The following is a 22,917-nucleotide window of genomic DNA, read 5'->3' on the forward strand; positions in this document are numbered from 1 at the left end:
TCCGAGTGGATGGAGGGCCGAGAGGGAGGCAGGAAGGAAAGCAAGCAAGAGCAGCCTGGTTGGGGGGCGCCTCTTGTTGCGGGTGCGCCTCTCCTTCTCCTTCTTCCTCATCATCCTCACCTTCTTGTTGTGGTTGTTGTGTTGTTGTTGTTGTTGGCCTCCTCGAGGGTTAACGCCTCCCTCCGCCGGCGCGCTCCTCCCGCCTCGTCCAATCAGCGCGCAGCCCTGGCAGCTATAATATCCCAACTAAAGGCAGGCTCCTTCGCAGCACACAGCGCAGCGCCCGGGCGGCGGAGCTCCCACTAGAGACCCACGAGCGAGAAAAGGAGAGAGACAGAGAGAGAGAAGGAGGGAGAGCAGAGAGAAAGAGAGAGCAGCTCCCCGCCTTCCTTCCTTCCTTCCTTCCTTCCTTCCTTCCTTCCTTCCTTCCTTCCTTCCTTTTCCTTCCTTCCTTCCCTCCCCACCCGAGACGCGTGGCTCCCCTGGCCTTCCCTCTCTTCCTCCTCCTCCTCCTCCTCTTCCCCGCCCCACGGCCGGCCTTTCTCTGGGGCGTCCCGTCCACTCCCGCACCTGCCACGCAAAGGATCGGACGCGGAGGAAGAAGGAGCGCAGAGAGAGAGACAGAGAGACAGAGAGAGAGGCATCGCACCATCGCAGAGGCGCAGAGCGATCCCCGAGCCTCCGGGAGTTGCTTCTCGGGGGGAGGCGGAGGCTTGCAGCCGGCTCCCCCCTCCTGCTCCCTCCTCGCCTCCTTCCTCGCCTCCTTCCTCCTCCTCCTCTCCTCCTCCTCCTTCCCGGGCCGGGATGCGTCTGCCGGGGGGCGCGGGTCTGGCGTGGGGGGCGCCTGCGCTCCTCCTCCTGCTCCTCTGCCCCTCGGGCCTGGCCTGCGGCCCTGGAAGGGGCTTCGGGAAGCGGCGGCACCCCAAGAAGCTCACGCCCTTGGCCTACAAGCAGTTCATCCCCAACGTGGCCGAGAAGACGCTGGGCGCCTCCGGGCGCTACGAGGGCAAGATCAGCCGCAGCTCGGAGCGCTTCAAGGAGCTCACCCCCAACTACAACCCGGACATCATCTTCAAGGATGAGGAGAACACCGGCGCGGACCGGCTCATGACCCAGGTCAGTGGGGTTCCCCCTCTCTCCCCCCTGCAGACCCCCACCTTGCTTCCCTCTCGCCTTTCCCCTTTCAGGTGTTCAGCTGGAGATAGTCGAGGTGTGTTTTGCCCCCCTCTCTCTTGCTAGGGACCTGACTCATTCAGAGAGAGGGTTTGCCCCCCATTCAGACCTTCCTCCACGCCCGGGGCGGGTCTTGGCTTGCCTTTCTAGCTCGCCTTTCCACCTGCGGCAGGTCGAATTGGTCCTTGGCCCTCTCAGGCTGGCCCAGGCCAGCCAGTGTGTGTGTGTCCCCAACTCAGACCTTCATTTAGGGCCCCCTTTCTCGCTTGTGAGAGTGTGTGTGTGTATGTGTGTCCAACTCAGCCTTCATTTAGGGCGACCCTTTCCCGCTTGAATCCCCATAGCCTCCCCCTTCCTTTCCGAGGTGCTTCTTGGCCCTCTCTGGCTCGCCTCTCCCCACCTGCTGACCTAAGCCAGCCAGAGAGAGAAAGAGGTATTCCCACCCATTAGGGGCCCTTTTTTCGCTTGACTTCCCCACTCGAGCACCCCCACAGCCTCCCCCTTCTTTTCCGAGGTGTTCCTTGGCCCTCTCTGGCTCGCCTTCCCTCAGCTGCTGATCCAGGGCACTCAGAGAGAGAGAGGGGGGAACCCTCTCCCCATTCAGACCTTCATTTAGGACCCCTTTTCTTGCTTGACTTCCCCACTCGAGCATCCCCACAACCTCCCCTTTCTTTCCGAGGTGTTCCTTGGCCCTCTCTGGCTTGCCTTCCCCTAGCTGCTGACCCAGGACAGTCAAGAGAGCAAAAGAGAGGGTTTTCCTCAATTCAGACCTTCATTTAGGGTCACTTTTATCCCTTGATTTTTCCACTCGGACATCCCCACACCTCCTCCTTTTCCGAGGTGCTCCTTGGCTCCCTCTGGCTCGCCTCTCCCCACCTGCTGACCCAGGCCAGTCAGAGAGAGGAAGAGGTATTCAGACCTTCATTTAGGGGGCCTTTTATTGCTTGCCTTCCCTACTCGAACACCCCCACAGCCTCCCCCTGGGGAGAGGGCTCTTTGGCCCTCTCCCCAGCTGATAGCCCAGGCCAGTCAGAATGGGTTTCCCCATTCAGGTGGATCTTGCTCCCCACTAAGTTTGCAAGAGGAAGAATAAGAGCTGCAAGGAGAAGAGGAGGAGGAGGAAGGGCGGAAGGCTTCCCACCTGCGTGCCTGCCGTGCCTGCCTTTCCCTGGGATGGAGGAGGAGGGGGAGGCGCAAAGACTCGCGTGGCGGGCGTGGGGTGACACTCGCGCCACGCCGATGCCCTTCCCTGCCACTTGGTTGGTCGGTGGGTTGGTTAGCCGGTTCTGACTGCTTCTCTCCCCCCCCCCCCCACCGCTCTCCCTATTCCTCCTCTTTCCCAGGATCCGAGGGGAGCCCACGCCACGAGAGAGAGAGAGAGAGAGAGAGAGAGATCCCTTCCTCTCTCTCTCCTTCCTCCCCTCCCTTCCTGCACCTTGCGCTTCCTGGCCAGCCTCCCTTGAGGTCCAGAGGCCCAGAAGGAGAAGGGGATGGAGAAGGAGAAGGTGGGGGCTCTCTTGCAACCCACGCCCTCCTCCCCTTCTCTCCTTTTCCTCGCCATCCCCTCGTGGGCCACTGCGCCCAGATGAGCATTCAGAGATCGATTTCCCTTTAAGGATGCTCCCCCATTAGACCTGCTTTCCCACCAAAGGCCGGGGGGGGGGGAGAGGAGAGGGGGAGGGAGGGACGAGTAACTTAACCAGCATTGCATCACTTCAATGGAGGAAGGAGGGAGAGAGAAAGAAAGAGAAGAGCTCAGACTGAGGACTCTCTCTCTTTCTCTGTGTCTCTCTATGAATGAATCCTCCAAGGATCCAAGGCTTCAGACCCAAGGCTAAAAATAGGAAGTGGGTTTAAGGGGTCCATCCTTCTCTTCCTCTTGATGCGGAAGCTTGGGCTCTTCCATCCCTCTTCCGCCTTCTTCCTCCTCCTCTTCTCCTCTCAGTTCCGGAGTTCCTCCAAACTACCTGCCGCCCAGCTTGGCATCCTTCCTTCTTTCCTTCCAAATATAGGTCAACAGTCTTTCTGCCTCCTTCCTTCCCTCCCTCCTTCCGCTATTCATATGTTTAAGCCCCACCTTCGGGTCTCTCCTGGAGACTGAGGAGGCCGAGTGGGGATCGTGGAAGGGGACACAGAGACGGGACCCCCTTAAATCCCCCTTTTCCTCACCCTATTGGGTCTGCCACTCTCCTTGCTTCTCCTTCTTTCCCTTCCACCTGCTTTCCCGCACGTCCAGGAGAGAAAGAGAGAGAGAGAGAGAGAGAGAGAGAGAGAGATCTCCTCCCGACCACCTTAAATCTCCCGACTGTTACCTGGGGAGGGAAGCAAGGAAGGAGGCACGCGCGATGCCTCCACAGAGAGCGGGAATAAAAGGGCGAGGGAGAGGCAGAAGGAGGCAGATCCTTGGTCAGAACCATGGGGAGGGTCCCCGGCCCCATCCCGGCCCCATTCAGACCCCAAAGCGGCAAGGAAAGGGGCGCGAGAGCGAGACAAGGGCGCAAAGCGTGGAAAGGCGCTGTGGGTTGGCTCTGCGTCGCGTCGCTTGCTTGGAAATCCCGGCCACCTCTCTCTCTCTCTCTCTCTCTCTCTCCTTCTGTCTCTCTCTCTCTCTCCTTTTCCTTCTTTCTTTCCCCTCCTCCTCCTCTTCCACTCCTGCCGATCTGCCGAGACGCGAGCTCAGGCTGAGCCTCGTGCGGCGGCGGCGGCGGCGGCGAGTCAAGCCCCTCTTCCCGCATTTTCAGCTCCACTTACTCCTCGCGTATCGATCGCAAACGGCTAGGATTTCAGCTTGTATCCTTTTGAAAGAAGGCCCAGGAGGAAGGCGGAGGCTGCTGCTGCTTCTGCTGCTCCTAGGATCCTAGGAAAAGCCCCACTCCTTGGGAAAAAAGGAAGGGAAACACGCGTGGGGAAAGCGCGCGTGGGTTTGTGCTTGCGCGCGCGTGGAAAGCTGTGCGCCGAGCATAAAAACCCAAAAAAACAGTGGAGCGTTGAGACAGTGTCTTGCCTCCTCTATTTCAGAATAGCAGGGTAAGGAAGCCCTTTTTCTCTCCGATTCCCACGCGCGAAGACTTCTCGGGGGTTCCCTTTCTTCCTTTCCTCCCTTTCCTTCTACATGGCTGGCCTCCTTCTCCGCCGCATTAGCTGGCAGCGCTTGAACTTCTGACCTTCTGTCAAGTTCCCTCGGAGAGAGGAGAGGAGAGGAAAGGAGGAGGGGAGGGGGGAAATGCCCGGCCGCTTCCACGCCACGCGCGACTCCCGGGGAAGACGTCCCTCTTGACACGCGCAGCGTGGCCTGGGATGAGGAGGGGTTGAGGAATCCTCAGGAAGTCCTTATGCCTCCCCTCTCACGAAGCCTAAACCCTAACCAGACACGCGTGGGAGCCGGGGTTGTTGGAAAGAGAGGGATCGATGTGTGCCTGAGGTTTAAGGTGGTGATGAGGGGTTGAGGAAACTTCAGGAAATCCTTATGCCCTTCCTCACAAAGTTTAAACCCGAGGCAGACACGCGTGGGAGCCGGGGGTAGTTGGATAGAGAGCGACCAAGGTGTGCCTGAGGTTTGAGATGGTGATGAGGGATTGAAGAAACCCCTGGAAGTCTTTATGCCTCCCCTCACGAAGCCTAAACCCTAACCAGACACGCGTGGGAGCCGGGGTTGTTGGAAAGAGAGCGACCAAGGTGTGCCTGAGGTTTGAGGTGGTGATGAGGGATTGAAGTACTTATGCCCTTCCGCACGAAGTTTAAACCCGAAGCAGACACGCGTGGGATCCGGGGGTAGTTGGAAAGAGAGGGACCGAGGTGTGCCTGAGGTTTGAGGTGGTGATGAGGGGTTGAGGAAACCCCAGGAAGTCTTTATGCCCTTCCAAGCCAGCGTGGTTGGAGTAGGACATGGTTTCTGATCCTGGGGAGAGATTACTTGGCGACCTTGGCCGAGGCGTGCTCTCTCGGCCTCGGCCTCAACCTTCCTCCTCCTCCTCCTCCTCTTCCTCTTCCCAGTCTTTGCTGGAAAGCGCCCTCAAGGCTGGACTGGGTCCACTTTCCGCCCCGGCGCTTGAATGCCTGCCTACTCGGTGACGAGTTAATATTCAACTGGGAAGAGGGAGAGGGAGGGAGAGAGGGAGACTGAGAAGGAGCCTTGGCATAGGTGACATCGGCTTCTGGTACAGGGAGGACTGTAGAACAACTTTCTGTGGTTACTGGGGGGGGGGGGGGGGGAGTGGAAGATACAAGCCAACCCCTCCCTACATGGCACAGCTTTAAAATGGAAGTAATTTCCTTTGATGAAGAGTCTATATTGTAGAATTTATGAAGCCTGGGAACACTTTCATGACCTAGGTTCTATGCTACAGAACAGTGGTTCTCAACCTGTGGTCCCCAGATGTTTTTGGTCTACAACTCCCAGAAATCCCTGCCAGTTTACCAGCTGTTAGGATTTCTGGGAGTTGAAGGCCAAAAACATCTGGGGACCCCAGGTTGAGAACCACTGCTATAGAGTCATGAGAGTTATAGTTTTACAAGCAGCAAAGAGTGGCGGTGCATCAGTAGACTACAAATCCCAAGATCCCATAGCATGAAAGTGGTGTCAAACTGCATTAATGTACCCTTAGTGTTTTGGACTTCAGCTCCCACAATTCCTAAGTCTAAAGCACCTGGAGGACCAAAGTTTGCCCATGTCGGCCTTAAACTCAGGACAAGGGTTGCATCAAAGTTTGCCCCATACCTTTGTTGGTCCCTTATATCCCTTATATCTTCCCTCACACTATTAGGTTTTTATTATTTTGAATTTGTGCCACAAGTTCACAGTTCACTTTAATGCGCAATTTAGCTCTAGTAGTCCTAATACCAGTTATCTGCAAATGGTAGCGGCAAAACCTGCTAGATGTACTCTTTTCCACAGCACACACACCATTAATACAACATTTTGGGTTGTGGTATCAGCCACAGAAAAGCAGAATAGAACCCAATCCTGTGAGATCACCCCTTCACTTCTATTTCCCAACCTCCTATTTCTCAAATAGGAGGCAAAAATATAATTTGGGTTGTTGTAGGTGTTTTCGGGCTATATGGCCATGGTCTAGAGGCATTCTCTCCTGACGTTTCGCCTGCATCTATGGCAAGCATCCTCAGAGGTAGTGAGATCTGGAACAGATCACTACTTGCCATAGATGCAGGCGAAATGTCAGGAGAGAATGCCTCTAGACCATGGCCATATAGCTCGAAAAAACCTACAACAACCCAGTGATTCTGGCCATGAAAGCCTTCGACAATACAAAAGTATAATTTCCCACCAGTTAGTAAAACTTGCGAGCCCATCTTTTTCTGTAGGTTTGAGGGTGTGTCTACATTGTAGAATCCATGCAGTTTGATACCACTTAATCCTGGAATGTGTAGTTTGATGAGGCACCTCTGATCTGTGTTAAAAAGACAGCTAAAGCTACAAGTCAGAAACAGGACCAGGAAAACATTACTCCAGAATGAAAGTGTCCACACCAGTCTGCCGTCCATGGTCTCAGGAATAAGGGGGGGGGGGGGGGATGAGGCCATGCCTCTCCAAATACATTTTCCTTCCCTCCTCCAAATTTCTAGCATTGGAAAGGGAGAGAGAGACACTGAATGGTATTCAAGTCTCAAGCTTAACCTTTGCTGCCTTAACTTGGTTTGGCCCTTTTTCTTTGGTGCTAAACTCTACTTCTAAGTGTGAGGCTGGATCTTTCAGTTCTTGCAAGGCTAGACTATAGTCATTTAGGGGGGCTTAGTCCTTAGAGGGGTACTAATGCCCTCATGACTCACTGTTCCCACTGTATATCTGTATTCCACTCTGAATAAGTATTTTTGGCCCAGGAGTTGGAGATGCATCTACACTGTAGAGTGAATGCAGTTTGACACCACTCGCTCGTTACTATGGACTCATGGGGAGTTGTAGTTTGGTGAGGCACCAGCACTCTTTGGCAGAGAAGGTGAAAGACTTTGTAAAACACAACTCCACACATAAGATGGAGCCATGGCCCTTCAAGTGGCATCAAACTGCATTCCGTCTACAGTGTAGATGCTGCCCCAGTCTTCTCAGGTGACACAATATCTCCATTCCAATTTCCCATAAGGAGAAAAGGCCACCAAAGATTCCCACCCCTAATTCTGTAAATAAAAAAAGGAGGAAGTGGAGAAAAAGACCATTCTGTTGTGTTATCTTTGCCACATTTGTGAAACTTTTTACTAAAGTTGAGAAAACCCGATGTCAGGCTGGATCTGGGCAGCATTAAATGATCAGTATAGACAAGGCATGGGTAAACTTGGACCCTATTGGCTGATAGGAATTGTGGGAGTTGAAGTCCAAAACACCTGGAGGGCCAAAGTGTGCCCATGCCTGGTATAGAGCAGTATTATATAGTCCAAACTGTTAGTGTATGATCTCACCCCAGCCTAAGAGGGCATCTACACTGTAGAATTAATTTCATTTTCCTGTGTTTACAATGTGAGCGGCTTTAAGTCTCAAGTTTGAGATTGGGAAAAGCGAGATGTAAGTAAATATAATCACAAGGAAGAAAAGGGTTGAAACCTAGGGGAGAGGCAAAGGGAGAGAGAGCGACCACCTCCCTTTTTTCACTTTCTGAACTGTAAGAAGTTTTTGGATAAGTGGAAACTCTCCTGTCCTGAGATACCGGGCAGGAGAAGAGGGAGGGAGGGAGGAGAGAAGAAAAGGAGGAAGGAAGGAAGGAAGGAAGGAAGGAAGGAAGGAAGGAAGGAAGGAAGGAAGGAAGGAGAGAAGAAAAGGAGAGAGGGAGGAAAGAGAGAAGAAGGAAGAAAAGGCGGAAGGAAGAAAAGAAGGAAGGAGAGATTGAGGGTAGAAGAGGAGAAAAGAAGGAAGGTAGGAGAGCAGAAAACGAGGAAGGAAGAAAGGAAGGAAGGAAGGAAGGAAGGAGAGAAGAAAAGGAGGAAGGAAGGAAGAAAAAGAGGAAGGGAGGGAGGAGAGAAGCAAAGAAGGAAGGAAAAAAAGAAGGAAGGAGGGATGGAGGGAAGAAGAGAAAAAAAGAAAGACGTAAGGGGGGAAGGAGATAAGAAAAGAAGGAAGGAGGGAGGGGATGATAGAAGGAAGGAAGAAAGGAAGGAGTGAAGAAAAGAAGGAAGGAAGGACGGAGGGAGAGAAGAAAAGGAGGAAAGGGAAGATGCTTAATCCTGGATAGCCCCCCTGAAGCCCACCTCGAAGGTCGAAATCGAAGCAAGAACTGCCTCTACACCTTGGACTGTTCTTTGACACCACTTGGGCATAGAAGGCTACAGGCAGACAATGTCAAGCTACATCTCTTATGATGCCACAGCACTGAGTTATGGCATTGTAAGAGTTGTAGCTTGACAACGTCTGTCTGTAGCCTTTTCTGCCCAAGAATGCTGGTGTCGCACCAAACTGCAAATCCCAAAATCCCATAACATTGAGCCATGGCAGTTCAAGTGAGGTCGAACTGCCTCTAAGCTCCACTTCATAGTGGGGCCAAACTGCATTTATTCGACAATGTAGATCAGGCATGGGCAAACTTGGGCCCTCCTTCCAAGTGTTTTGGACTTCAACTCCCACAATTCCTAACAGCCTCAGGCCCTTTCCCTTTCCTTCCGTGTCCTTGCTTTGAAAGCAGGGATTCTTGTTAACTACTTTGGGGAAACTGCTGGAATCCTCAAACTCTTTGTCGTGGATTGCAGTTTTCTTCTCCAACTCTGGACTCAGCTTGCCTATCTTTCTCACTGTCTTCTTCACTTGATTCCATGAGATCCCTAGAAATAACAAACGGGAACACGCATCTTGGTTCGTCTGTATACAGGAAGGTGTAAAACCACAACTCCCATAGTTCCATAGCGTTGAGCCTTTGCAGTTCAGACCTTATCACACTAGAGAATTCTGGGGTTTATAGTTTAGGAAGGAAACTTCAACAGCCTCACTACAAACCCCAGAATTCTGCAGGAGGCAGAAACCGGATTTAAAGTGGATTCATTCTCTAGTGTGATGAAGTAAGTGTGTTAAACTGCATTCATCCTACAGTGTAGACTATACTCCATGCACTGCCTGGATTGCTGTAGCCTTTCCTCAGATTCTGGAGGGTTTCCTTCTAAAGCCAGGGTGCTAAACCATGGCATTAATGCAGTTTGACACTGTGGATTTTAATTCGTATTTAAACTCTGTGTATGTCTGTTATATGCCATTTAATAGTATTGTATCTCTTGTTGTAATGATGTTGTAACCCGACTCCAGGGATTATTATTATTATTATTATTATTATTATTATTATTTAGTGTTTAGGCCAGGCATGGGCAAACGTGGGCCCTCCAGGTGTTTTGGACTTCAACCCCCACAATTCCTAACAGCGAATTGTGGGAGTTGAAGTCCAAAACACCTGAAGGGCCCACGTTTGCCCTTGCCTGGTTTAGGCTGATGGATGGGTTCTCTCTCTCCCCTCCTTCTTCTAGTCTTCCCTCCTTTCCCTACTCGGGGTAGTAAGTAAGTGAGTGAGTAACCCTGTGCCTTGCCTTGTGCTTGCTCACCACAGCGCTGCAAGGACAAGCTGAACGCCTTGGCCATCTCGGTGATGAACCAGTGGCCCGGGGTGAAGCTGCGCGTGACCGAGGGCTGGGACGAGGACGGGCACCACTCCGAGGAGTCCCTCCACTACGAGGGCCGCGCCGTGGACATCACCACCTCGGACCGGGACCGCAGCAAGTACGGCATGCTGGCCCGGCTGGCCGTGGAAGCCGGCTTCGACTGGGTCTACTACGAGTCAAAGGCCCACATCCACTGCTCCGTCAAGGCCGGTGAGTGGGAGCCGCGTGGAGGTGGTGGTGGGGGAGGAGCATCATTTCATCAAAACCAAGGAGAATGTTGGCGTTAAGTACTTACTACTAGTAGTAAAGTTATCGTAAACGCTTTAGTGCAAAGCGAGTATTTCACATTCATTTGTGTTATTTCATCAGCAGCAAGGAAAATGTTGGGTGTTAAGTACAAACTAGTAGTAAAGTGATAGTAAATCTGTGCAAAGCAAGGAGTGTTTCACAATTTTGTTATTTCATCGACATCAAGAAAAATGTTGGTGCTAAGTCTTTACTACTAGTGGTAAAGTGATAGTAAATTCTTCCATATGAAGCGAGGGGTATTTCATTCATGTTATTTCATCAGCAGCAAGGAAAATGTTGGTGTTAAGTACACACTAGTTGTAAAATGATAGTAAGCACATCTGTGCAAAGCGAGGAGTGTTTCACATTAATTTTTGTTCATTAACATCAAGAAAAATGTTGGCGCTAAGTTCATACTACTAGTAAAGTGATAGTAAATGCTTCTGTGTGAAGTGAGGGGTATTGTATTCATTTGTTATTTCATCAACATAAAGAAAAAAGTTGGTGTTAAGGACATACTACTAGTAGTAAAGCAATAGTAAATGCTTATGTGTGAAGTGAGTATTTCATATTCATTTATGCTATTTCATCAACATCAAGGAAAACATTGGTGTTAAGTACTTACTAGTAGTCGTAAAGTGATAGTAAACAATTCTGTGCGAAGTGAGGAGTATTTCACATTTATGTAAACACTCTTCAGTTTCCTCAAACTCCAGTGACAGCAGGTTGTAAGAGTTGGTGCTAAGTGTGTTGTATGTAGTAAACTGATAATAAACACTTCTGTGCAAAGTGAGTACAGGGTGCTTCAAAAAGATGGACTCAATTTGAAATTGCTCCTGTTGTATTTCCCATTCATTTATTAAAATGAACGCTACAGAGTAGAATAGATCTAGTTCTCATTGAACTCTCCTGCCACCCTGACTCCTCCATGGTCTAAAACTCTGGTGACAGCCCTTTGTAAGTAAATTTTTTTTTACTATTAGTAAGCATGTGGTAACAATTCTAGTGCAACGTGAGGAGTATTTCATACTCATTAACTAAAACTAATACTACATAGTAGAACAGAAGTAAGCCTCACTGAGCTCTTCTAACACCTTGGCCTCATCAGTTGTCCAAAACAACAGTGAGCAGCACTGCCTGTAAGAGTTGGTGGTCAATGGTAAGAACTTACTACTAGTAGTAAGTTGATAGTAAATGTTTCTCATGCAAAATGAGTATTTCATCTTAAATTATTAAAGCTGACACTATGGCAGGAAAGTCCTATGTAGTAGAAAAGATGAAACCCTTAATAACCTAATGTTTGCTCACAGTAGTAGCCACCAGTACAGCTTTTGTAATACAAGCTGTTTATACCTTATCCAAAATGCATGTGACCTGAAGTGTTTTGGATTTCAGATTTTGTAATACTTCTATATCCATAATACATTATAGTGGACATAATATTGAGTCTAAACACAACATGTATTTATGTTTCATATACTCTTTATACATACAATCTACAGGTAGTTCTATGCACAATATTTTAACTAATTTTGTGCATGAAACAAAGATTGGGTATATTTATCTGTCATTAAGCACCTATATGGACAATTTAGATTTTGACATATTTTGGAATTCTATATAAGAGATGCTCAACCTGTAGTAAAACCTATCCATTTGGGGCCAGATGGAGACCTGAGTGGCCATTGATTCATATACAGCAATTATTACTATTAGGAGTATTTTTACCACAACTACTTGTTTATTACCATATTACTACTTTACTATCATATCCTATCCAGATACTACGCAGAGGTGTGTGATTCTTGTTCAGTCTATATTAGGGAAATGGAGCTCAGCACTCTGGATAGCTCCTTTAAAGTTTGGACTAAAAGCCAAAGTGGACGTGTTGACCTGTCGATAGGAAAGCTCCAATTAGTATTGAGAAACAGGGGAAAGTAATAAAAGGGATAGCAAATGGATCATAGGGGATAGTGAGGAATGAAGAGGGTTATTTCATGATAGAGTAAGAAGGATGCAGGCAGTGGACACATGGCAAGAAAACCAAGTTGCAAAAAGAGTTTCTCCTTATTGTAAAAACATGGGATTTGACTGTGAGTAATTCGGTGATTGGCAAGAGGAAGGGATTCGTGAACAGCAGTCAATCAAATAACTCTATTGGTGTGACCCAAGTGCTGGTCAGACTCAATTCAGACAGATCTGTGTCTAAGGCTCTACAGTCATCAAGCTTTTCGTAAGTCTGTAAAGCAGACATGGGCAAATTTGGGTTCTCCAGGTGTTTTGGACTTCAACTCCCACCATTCTTAACAGCCTCAGGCCCCTTCCTTTCCCCCCTCAGCTGCTTAAGCATAAAGGAAAGGGCCTGACGCTGTTAGGAATTGTGGAAGTTGAAGTCCAAAACACCTGGAGAGTCCAAGTTTGCCCATGCCTGGTGTAAAGGCATGGAGCTGGGCCAACCTCTCCTTTAAAAAGTAGCTTCTCAAAGCTCCCTCCCAGAGCTGATGGGCAAAGGTTTGGTGGGCCTTCACTGGGAAGTCTGTAAGAAGGTGTCTCTTGTGCTTGAGTGTAAGCTGAGCAAGGGAGGAGGTTGGCAAGATGGGCATCCCAGGTGGGCACCTGCTAAGGATCCCTTGATAGGACTCTGTTCTCGTATTCTCAGTGTAGTGGGAGTCAGAATCTTCCAATGATGGTGTGAAGCCTGCAGTGAAAATCCTAAACAGTCAGCCTTGAGTAATCAGTGAAGTTGACTCTATTAAATTCTCCAAAATGGAGAAATAACAAACTCAAACATCAGTTCATGGATCATTGGGCTTGTAGTCAACATAGCACCTGATAGGAACTTCAACAGAATAGAATCATAGCTTAGTGGAAAACATTTCTTCTTTTGGATAACTACCTTTTATTTTGGGTGGCGAGTCCCATTGTCCTCAGCAGATTCTGGGGGCCCTTCCACACAACGGCATAAAATCGACATTGAACTGGATTATATGGCAGTGTGGACTCCGATAATCCAGTTCAAAGCAGATATTGTGGATGACCTGCCTTGATTTTCTGTCTGGAAGGGCCTTAAGACTTGATATGGCTGTCTGGAAGGGCCCTGAGACTTATCATCCCAAAACTTTTCTGAACTTTCATAGATTTAGAGTGAGTTGGATGAGCTGCATTAACTCTCTGCCTGGTGATCCATAGAATCCATAAACTACTTAACTTCTGAGTATGTGTGAATGCTTTTTCAGAGATTGATGGGAAGCAGAGTGACGTTTCGCCTGCATCACTACCTCTGAGGATGCTTGCAATAGATGCAGGCGAAATGTCAGAAGAGAATGCCTCTCGAACATGGCCATATAGCCCCCAAAAACCTACAACAACCCAGAGTGGTTTCTTACAGAACATGATTCCTCTGACAGAAAGGTTGCAGCACCCAGTTGCATTTTTGCTATTGGTGGACCAAAAAAAAAAGAGTCTTGAGAAAGAAGGTGGAACTGGTCCTGCACAAATTCTAGTGTATTTAATGACACCCTTTCACCATTCCTTTCTCAATCTTCATCCTAAAATAAGTATAAAACTAGTTTTTTTTTTGTCCTTATCTACTTTCTTCATCTTCCTTGTTGCTCTGAAATCATGGTAATTTTGAAGACAAAAAATGCAGTTCCTATCAATCTGGATTACAAATAGTGACCATTTAAAGGACCGAAAAAGGACCTTTAGTTCTACCTGGACTTCTGGGAATCCCCTGTTCTTATAGCGCCACCTGCTGGGCTGTTTGAGAAAGGTGTAAAACATGTCGCTTTTCCTGCCAAACAGTATAGAATCATCATACTAGAGTGGAAGAGAAGACAAAGTCCATTCAGTCTAACACGAATGCACAGTCAAAGCATTCCCAAGCATTTCCTTAAGCTGTTCCTCATAGGCATGATTGAAGGGAGATGTTGACAACTGGGAATGTGTCCAGAGGAGGCCGACCAAAAACCTGGATGTTCCTCAATTAAGCATCTCACCAGTAATTTTCTGTCCCCATTGAGCTCTGCACTTTACTCAACCCTCAAATGGTCTACCTCAACATGCTTTATGACAGCATTTCCCACCCAATCTACTAGCCTGTTGCACTTTTCTCACGCTCCAGTAAAATGTATTGCACTCATTGAATGTACTTCAGTTATGTTCTCTTTCCCAGCCATATTGCTTTTATGTGATTTACAATTGTGTTGTATGGTTTTTATATGATGTTTTTAATTGATGTGTTTTATTTCTGTGTTTTAATTGTAATTTTTGGGCTTCTAAGTCGCCCTGAGTCTCCTGGGGAGATGGTTGGCGGGGTTTTGGACTGGATGGCCCATGAGGCCTCTTCCAATTCAATGATTCTATGATTTCCAGACCTTTGATCATTGTGGTCACTCTCCTCTTAACTCCTTCAAGCGTGTCCATATTCTTCATGATTTGCTCAGAACTGGATATAGTATTGTAGATGAGATCTCGCCAAAGCAGAATATAATTGTACTATTACTTGCCTTGATCTTGACTTCTTTTGATGCAACCTAGAACTGTATTGGCTGTTTTAGCTGCTGTATTACACTGTTGACTCACGTTCAGCTTGTGATCTCCCAAGACTCCGCGATCTCTTTCGCCTGTACTACTGTCAAGCCAGATATCACTTTTCCTATATTTATGCATTTCATTCATCATTTCTAAGAGTAGTATCTTATATTTCTCCCTGTTGCAATTCATTTTGTTAGTTTTGGCTCACTGCTCTAATTTGCTCTGATCTTGCTTTCTGGGGTATTAGCTACCACTCTAATTTGGACAAGTGAGCAACATGTCCTCTGTTTCATCATCCAAGCAACTGATAAAGATGTTGAATAGCACTGGGCCCAGAACAGACCCTTGTGGCACCCCACTGGTCACTTCTCTCACGGAGGAAGAAGGGGAGTCATTCATGAACACCCTTTGGGTTTGGTCGGTCAACCAATTACAAATCCACCTGATGGTAGCATTGTCTAGCCCACATTTTACTAGTTTGCAAGAATATAACGAAGCACTTTGTCAAAGACCTTTCTGACATCAAGATATGTTACTTCCAGGGCATTCCCTTTATCTACTAAGCTTGCAACTACTTACAAAAATAAGATAAGATTAGTCTGGCATGACTTGTTTTGAGAAATCTGTGTTGACTTTTAGTGCTCATAACATTCCTTTCTAAGTGTTCACAGGTTGTCTCTCTAGAATTTTTCCTGCTGTTGATATCAGGCTGACTGACAGTAATTATTTGGGTCCTCTTTTTCCCCCCTTATTGAAGATTCAGATAACATATGCCCTTCCCTAGGCTTTTGGGACTGTTGCTCTTCCTCAAGAATTATAAAAGCTTATTGCCAGTTGTTCTGAAATCACTTCTGCCAGTTCTGTTAATATTCTTCAATATAGTATATCTAACCCTGGAGGCTTGAATTCATTTAGAGTAGCCAGGTGTTCCTGTATACCTCTTTACTCATTCCATGCTGTCTTTCTCCTACTTGATCATCTGCTCCATTTTGCCTAGGTTGAGCAATGTTTCCCCCCCTTTTTGGAAAATACAAAGGCAAAGAAGGTGCTTCTCTATCAGTGGCTTTTAGAGCTGCATGTTTTGCCACCTCCTCCCTCATTTGTCATTGGCATTTAAAGAAAACTCTTCTGAGGGAGCCAAGAAGCATGCAAGCGCAAAAGGAAAATAATGACCTTAACACTAAATATACCAATTGACACAAAAAGGAAGGGCTAAGAAAAGGTGTGAATGAGCCCCATTCATGATGTTGAGTGAAAATTTAGAAAGAACTCCACTGTGAGAGCAGATCAGGTTCTTTCTCTCCAGATTTCAACAACAGGTTCATTTTCTGAAGTTAGGCCAAGGGTGTAAGCTTATTTTCCCACCTCTGATTATTTAATTCAGTTCACAGTATAGCCCAATATCTGGCCCACAGGCAGCATTTATCCCAGTAGGTTGACCCATCCATCCCACAGAATCTTGGGATGAAGTCTTTCGCACTTTGAAAGCCTTCCCCATCATGAATCTCTATTCCTTCCAAGTATTCCCCCTTCCAAAACAAAACAAAACAAAACAAAGGCTTAGCTATCCAAACAGAAATAGAAACACTTCCTTCCCTCTGTCCCAGATCAGTGAATGCATATGCACATATTATACATATCTAAAGAAATCTGGGGTTCACTGTTGAAGCCACAGCAACGTAGTTAACATACGGTCTTGAGAGTCACAGTGTTCGCACAGGTTCATGCCCAGAGTTAGTTTCAGCACAGATGGGAAAAGCTTTCCCCAACCTGGAATTCTCCAGATCTGTTGTGATTCATATTCCAACAGTATTAAGTGTGTGTGCGTGTAGACACCTGAAGTCATGCTGATTAAATTAAGGCAAGTGATACATCAACTATCAAAATACCAAACTAATTAATTTTAATTCCCCCAACCTTCCTTTCTCTCTATATATAATTTTGCATTACTATTACTATTACTATTACTATTATTACTATTACTATTATTATTATTATTTAAAAAGGGAATTGCAAAATTACAGGATGGAAATCCATATCAGTTCAGGCAATGTATTGTTGAAGGCTTTCATGTCCAGAATCACTGGGTTGTTGTAGGTTTTTCAGGCTGTATGGCCATGTTCTAGAAGCATTCTCCCCTGACGTTTCACCTGCATCTATGGCAAGCATCCTCTGAGGATGCTTGCCATAGATGCAGGTGAAACGTCAGGGGAGAATGCTTCTAGAACATGGCCATACAGCCTGAAAAACCTACAACAACCCAATTCAGGTAATATTTGATAAATTAATTAGGATGCAGAGCATCCTGTCATGTTCTTTGGTTCGGGCAGCAAAAGTTCTTGGTCTGACTTGGGACCCTTCCACATAGCCATATAACCTAGAATATTAAGGGGAAAATCCCACAATATCTGCTTTGAATTGAGTTATATGAGTCCACGCTGCCATATATCCCAGTTCAAAGCAGATAATATAGGATTTTATTCAGCTGTGTGGAAGGAGCCTTAGAGCTGCATATACAGGTCTGTGCGCGAAAGCTATTGAAGTGTGGAAATGGGTATTGTAGACTCAACCATTTGAGTAAAGGATGTTTCCACTTAAACTGGGGGGGGGGGTGTAGTTAACCTTGATTACCTCTAAACTGCCTGCCATCCCCAACTAGCATGGTCAAGGATTATGGGAACTGCAGTCCAAATCATCTATTGAATACAAGGCTGCTTCTCCCAGAGAATTCTGATTGGCTTTCGTCTAATGCAATGGGCTTGCGAACTACTACCAACAAAGTCAGCGTGAAGCAAATGATACTGCCATAAAAAGTTTATAGAGTTATAACATCAGTCAATAATTTATGCCTTTGAATTATTTTTAATAGTCCTTTGATGCAATTTACTTTGACAGGCAACTGTTACTCCACGTTAATGTCAGTAGTTTGGAATGTGTGTGCTGCTTGTAAGTATGCACATTGCTTTATTATTGTTGTTACTCTGTGCCTTCAAGTCATTTCCAACTTATGGTGACCTTAAGGGGAACCAATCACAGGGTTTTCTTGGTGAGAGATTTTTTGGAAGGTGTTTGCTGTGACTTGGTGGAGGTGATGTAGTAGGTCTGCATATGTTTCAATGGGCAAGTATGAATGTGAACCCTCTTCTTGCAGAGTTTTAGTTCAGTATTCAAACTAGTGAACTATGTTGGCTCTCTCATCCCTACTTTCTGTCTTTTCCTTTATTGCAGGCAACAAAAGTTTTTGTTGTGACCCAGAACTACACATATAGGCTGTGTGCACAGAAAGCCACTTACCACTCAGGCCTTGACTCAGCTTCACAACCTTTAAATGCCTGTTTCCCCATCGGTACTTCTAACTTGGGTGCACAGATGTACCCCATTCAAAACACTGAGGAACAGTCTTATGTATTTCCTAGGAAGCCCCTGGTTCCATGATGGCAAACCCAGGCATTACTATGCAATGCACAGCTGGCGTTTGGGAAGGGAGGGGGACTATGGTGGGGGGACATGTCAGGCGAGGTCGTGTGACTGGACGAAGTGGATTTCCTGAGAGCTGCCTTGAATCCCCTCCCTTCCAGCTGGTTTCCAATGGCCGGGCTCTGGTTCCATGCCTGAGAATCCAATGAGAAGATTAAAAACCGAACAGTTCCAGGCCGGGCTGTTTCTTTGAGGCGGCCATCTCTATTTGCAAAAAGTATGATCCCAGAGATTGGAATGCGGAGGAGGCGACTTCCCTCCTGCAAGGCCTGAATGGCTGTCAGGAGGGGCAAGGAGAAGAGGGCAGGAGTGGCAGAGAGACAGGGATAATGAGGGCCAAGTGAGGGGGCTGGGAACAAACTCCCTCCATTTCAAATTCAAATCCACATCTTGAGTGTTTTGGAAAAGGCTCTGGGTCTGTGCAAATAGGCCATGGAAAGTCTTAGGCCGAGAGGGCATTGTGGGGGTCTCTCTTTTTGGAGTGCATGTGTGTGAATTGGCCTCAAGGGTGCCCCCCAACACCTGAACAAATAGCCGAGCGGGGAGGAGATGGGGTGGAGAGCTGGAAGTGTCCCCTCTCTTCCCAAAGTGCCTCCCTTTATTACACAGATCAGAATGACAGTGCCGGCTCTTTATTGGATTTTAATTAGAGAGCCCCCAAAGAAGGGCCAGCGGCTCAAAGGAGCAGATTTTCACACCTCCACCAGTTTGCTGGCATGTTTGCCGAGTTGCTGCACAACTGGACCTATTCATCAAGCCCCTCTGAGTGGGCAAACAAAGCCCAGGCTGAGGGTGGAGGGGAGGGGTGGGCACCCAGGAAAGGGGTCCTTTGCTTCCTTCGAAAGGGCAGTTCTTGTTGCGTCTGTACAGTCTCCCACCCCTTCAAAGGAAACATTTTTCTGGCCGGTTCATTCCTGTCTCCCACTCCCCAGCAGAAGAGATAAAATTGTTCAGCAAATCAATAACCATCTTGTTTTGTTTGGGGCTTTCTTTTCACTGCCCTTCCTGTGAAAGGCATTAGGACAAGTTCCAAAGCTTGCTTTCAGGCTCTAATAGCTCGGTCTGCAAGCCGCAGAGAGTACAAGGTAGGCATGGGGCAGGCTCCGAACCTCCAAGTGTCCCTGCCCAGCAGCTTTTAGGAGGAAATGGGGTCTGGCTCAGGAGGCAAGAGGAACTTTGATGAGCAGAGGGAAAGGAAAGGGAAAATATGTGGTTATCAGATGATATCCATCGATGGAAGGAAAGAGCCGTGCAGGGACATTGGATGGTTTCTGGCTCAGTTAAAATTAGGCACAAAAAGCAACCAATAAGTCCTGCTGTCTGAAGGACTGCAGAAAACAGAGTTGCAAAAGTTAAGTTTTCTGAGTTTCAGTATTTTTGAAATGATCTTGTTGTTGGGGCCAGGAGACACGTACTGATGATCTTTTATGATATGCCATATTTGAGAAAAATGGTAGAATCCTTAAGTTCTGCCCCAAACATTTCACTTAGGAGAGTAAAACCTAGGAGCATTATGTTAATATTCCTATGATATGATGACAGACCACAGACAGATGCATAAGTTGGAAGGGACTACAAGGGCCAACTGATCAAATCTTCTAATTTGACATTTATATAGAATCATGACATTTATATAGAATCAATATATTTAGAAGGTCAGCACCATGTAGAAGTTTGTGTTGGATGACTCTGGAGAAGGCATGGGCAAACTTGGGCCCTCCTGGTGTTTTGGACTTCAACTAGGTTTGAGTGTTGGACTAGGACCCTGGGACTCTGTGGTTTGAATTGAAGCTTAACCATTGAAAGGTACTGTGTAACCTTAAGAAAGCCACACTTTTCTCAGCTTTAGAGCAAGGCAAAGGCAAATCCTATCTGAACAACTTTTTGCCAAGGAGATTCTGGTGTAGGGTTGCTGTAAGTCAGCATTGACATAAAGCAACATAGCAACAATAACAATAATGATATCAATGGAATGCCTCTGTTTCTTAATTAGTTACATGTTTAGATGCTTTCTTGATACCCAAAAATATATCTCAGTTGTGAAACAGTTGAAGAGCACTCATTTCCTTATTGCCTTCAGCTTTCACAATTTTTCTGACTCAATTCCTGTACCTATAAAATGGGAATGATACTACTTAAACTCACATGACTGGTATAAGGCTAAATCATTCCTTACAGTGCTATATTAAGGGGTTGAAATACTTGACTGTTACGACTAGTTAGCCTGTATATTATCTAGAGAGAACCATTGTGGTGTAGTGGTTTGAGTATTGGACAAGATTTCTGGGAAACCAGGGTTTGAGCCCACCGTGGATGACCTTGGGCAAGTCCCACTCTCTCAGCCTCAGAAGAAGGCAGTGGCAAACCCCATTTGATTAAAACTTGCCTTTAAAAACCCATGATAAGTTCTCTTTGGGGTTGTCATAACTCAAAAATAACTTTAAAGCACACAACAGCAATAGCACTGCATAAGGACATAGCCACAAAACTCACTGAGTCATAAAAAACATTAAATACCATTCATTTGCTAACAAGGCAGTTTAAACCAGTAAAATCCATAAGATTGTGGAACTGGTTTAGAAAGAGTAACTTGTAAATGCATGCAAAGCAATGGCAATGGGCCCTATCACACAGCCCTATATCCCAGAACATCAAGGCAGAAAGTCCCACAATATCTGTTTTGAATAGGAATATATGGCAGTGTGGACTCAGATAACCAAGTTCAAAGCAGATATTGTGGATTTTCTGCCTTGATATTCTGGGATATAGGGCTATGTGGAAGGGCTCCAAGTGCACCCAGCCCCATGGTTATTGGGTCACTGAAGGATGAGATTCCACCTTTCTAAAGGCATGTTACTTAACTTCATTAACTTTCAGTGTGGTCATCTCGAAGTTACCAAGTATCCAGATTGAGACCAATCCCACCTCCATTTTCCAACCGATGCAGCTCATACTCTCAGGATGTGAAAATCTCAATTTCACTTGATATTCTCTCCACGCCCTATTATTTTCCTATTGTTGTCCTATATTTAGAAGGTCAGCACCATGTAGCAGTGTTGCATGACTCTGGAGCAGGCATGGGCAAACTTGGGCTCTCCTGGTGTTTTGGACTTCAACTACCACAATTCCTAACAGCCAATTGTGGGAGTTGAAGTCCAAAACACTTGGAGGGCTAAAATTTGCCCATGCCTGCTCTGGAGACTAGGATTAATCCCTACTCTTCCATGGAAACCTACTGTGTGGCCCTGGGAAAGCTACACTCTTTCTTCCTCAGAGTCTTGCCAAGAAAACCTTGGAATAAGATCACCATGGTTGGATAGGCATTGAAGGGATCCAACAAGAGCAACTATATATATAACTATATATATAGGGTAAAGGTAAAGGTAGTCCCCTGACATTAAGTCCAGTCATGTCTGACTCTGGGGTGTGGTGCTCATCTCAATTTCTAAGCCGAAGAGCCAGCGTTGTCCGTAGATACCTCCAAGGTCATGTGGCCGGCATGACTGCATGGAGCGCCTATATAGGCCTGGATAGTTTATCCTTGATTCCTAGGAGTGCATTTGTCCCACTTCCTGAACCAGCAAAAGATCTTGGGCCAGGTCTGAAGCTTGCTATGCTGTTTTGTGAGAAACCAGGCTGCATATTGTTGACCCCAGGTGACTTTGGTGTGTCCATAAGCACTAGAAGCTCTCAAGGGTTTTTAAAAATCTGAATATGAGTACTTGAGCATTCCGCAAGAAACAAAAACCCCAAATCTGAATGTGAATTTGAAAGCTGCTTCTTGTTTGAGCTTGACAAGCAGCCCTTGTTTGAGCACCGATGTTTAACTTCCTGGGTAGAGCCAGAGACCCACCCAGTATGTTTGGACTCTTGGAGGGAGGTGTTAAATTGTTTCAGGCAATAAATATATCCGAGGAAGTTGGTCTATTTATTACAATAGAGAACACGAAGAAAGTCTATAAGAAACTAACTGAGACCTCGGGTCATAGAAAGAGCAAAATGCCACTCTGTTTCATGTTTTAACTGGGATCCTCTGTTTCAGATGAAGGGGGGGGGGGGAGACAAAATCTTGACCTTCTCAATAGGGTCTGGGGAATAAGGTATGTGGATTTGGTCGGCAGACTGAAATGTACAACTGTATGAGGAATTTGAAATTACTTTATCATGTCTCCATCTTAAGGAATCCTAGGATTCTTTTGCATTCCCCTAAATTGCAATCCGGGTCCCCTAAGTGCATTAAATTGATTTGATCCTCAGTCCGTCTCTTCTGATGATACCTTGGGAACCATAGTCCAGGGAAGTGGACTAGAACAGTAGTTCTCTGTCTTTGATCCCTCAGGTATTTTGGACTTCAGTGTGTTGGGGCTTCTTGGAAAAGATGCCTAAAACAAGTGGAGGACCAATGTTTGTGAAGCATTAGACTAAAGCTCTCTAGCATAGTGTTGGGTCTGATCAGGAAAACATCTATATCTAACAAGACTGACACGGGGTTGTTGTAGGTTTTTTCGGGCTATATGGCCATGGTCAAGAGGCATTCTCTCCTGACGTTTCACCTGCATCTATGGCAAGCATCCTCAGATGGTTCAGTTTCATTCACTGGACCAAATTTGGTACAAATACTCAATATGCCCAAATTTGAATACTGGTGGGGTTGGGGAGGATTGATTTTGTCATTTGGGAGTTGTAGTTGCTGTGATTTATAGTTAACCAACAATCAAAGAGTATTCTGAACTCCACCAACTCCTCAGAGGATGCTTGCCATAGATGCAGGCAAAACATCAGGAGAGAATGCCTCTAGACCATGGCTAGTATATAGCCCGAAAAAACCTACGACAACCCAGTGATTCCAGCCATGAAAGC

General features: G+C 46.6%; 1 protein-coding gene across 1 annotated transcript in view; it reads left to right on the top strand.

The window, feature by feature from the left end:
• The first annotated feature begins 238 nt into the window (after window positions 1–238).
• The window catches only part of SHH (sonic hedgehog signaling molecule), a 32,949-nt gene continuing 10,270 nt past the window's right edge, over window positions 239–22,917 (top strand). Inside the window, exons 1-2 of the mRNA XM_060782583.2 lie at window positions 239–1,116; window positions 9,705–9,966. Coding sequence (XP_060638566.2) covers window positions 805–1,116; window positions 9,705–9,966 — 574 coding nt within the window. The 5' untranslated portion in view covers window positions 239–804. The remainder of the gene's footprint in view (window positions 1,117–9,704; window positions 9,967–22,917) is intronic.

The sequence above is a fragment of the Anolis sagrei genome, chromosome 6 (assembly GCF_037176765.1).
Source record: "Anolis sagrei isolate rAnoSag1 chromosome 6, rAnoSag1.mat, whole genome shotgun sequence".
NCBI lineage: Eukaryota > Metazoa > Chordata > Lepidosauria > Squamata > Dactyloidae > Anolis > Anolis sagrei.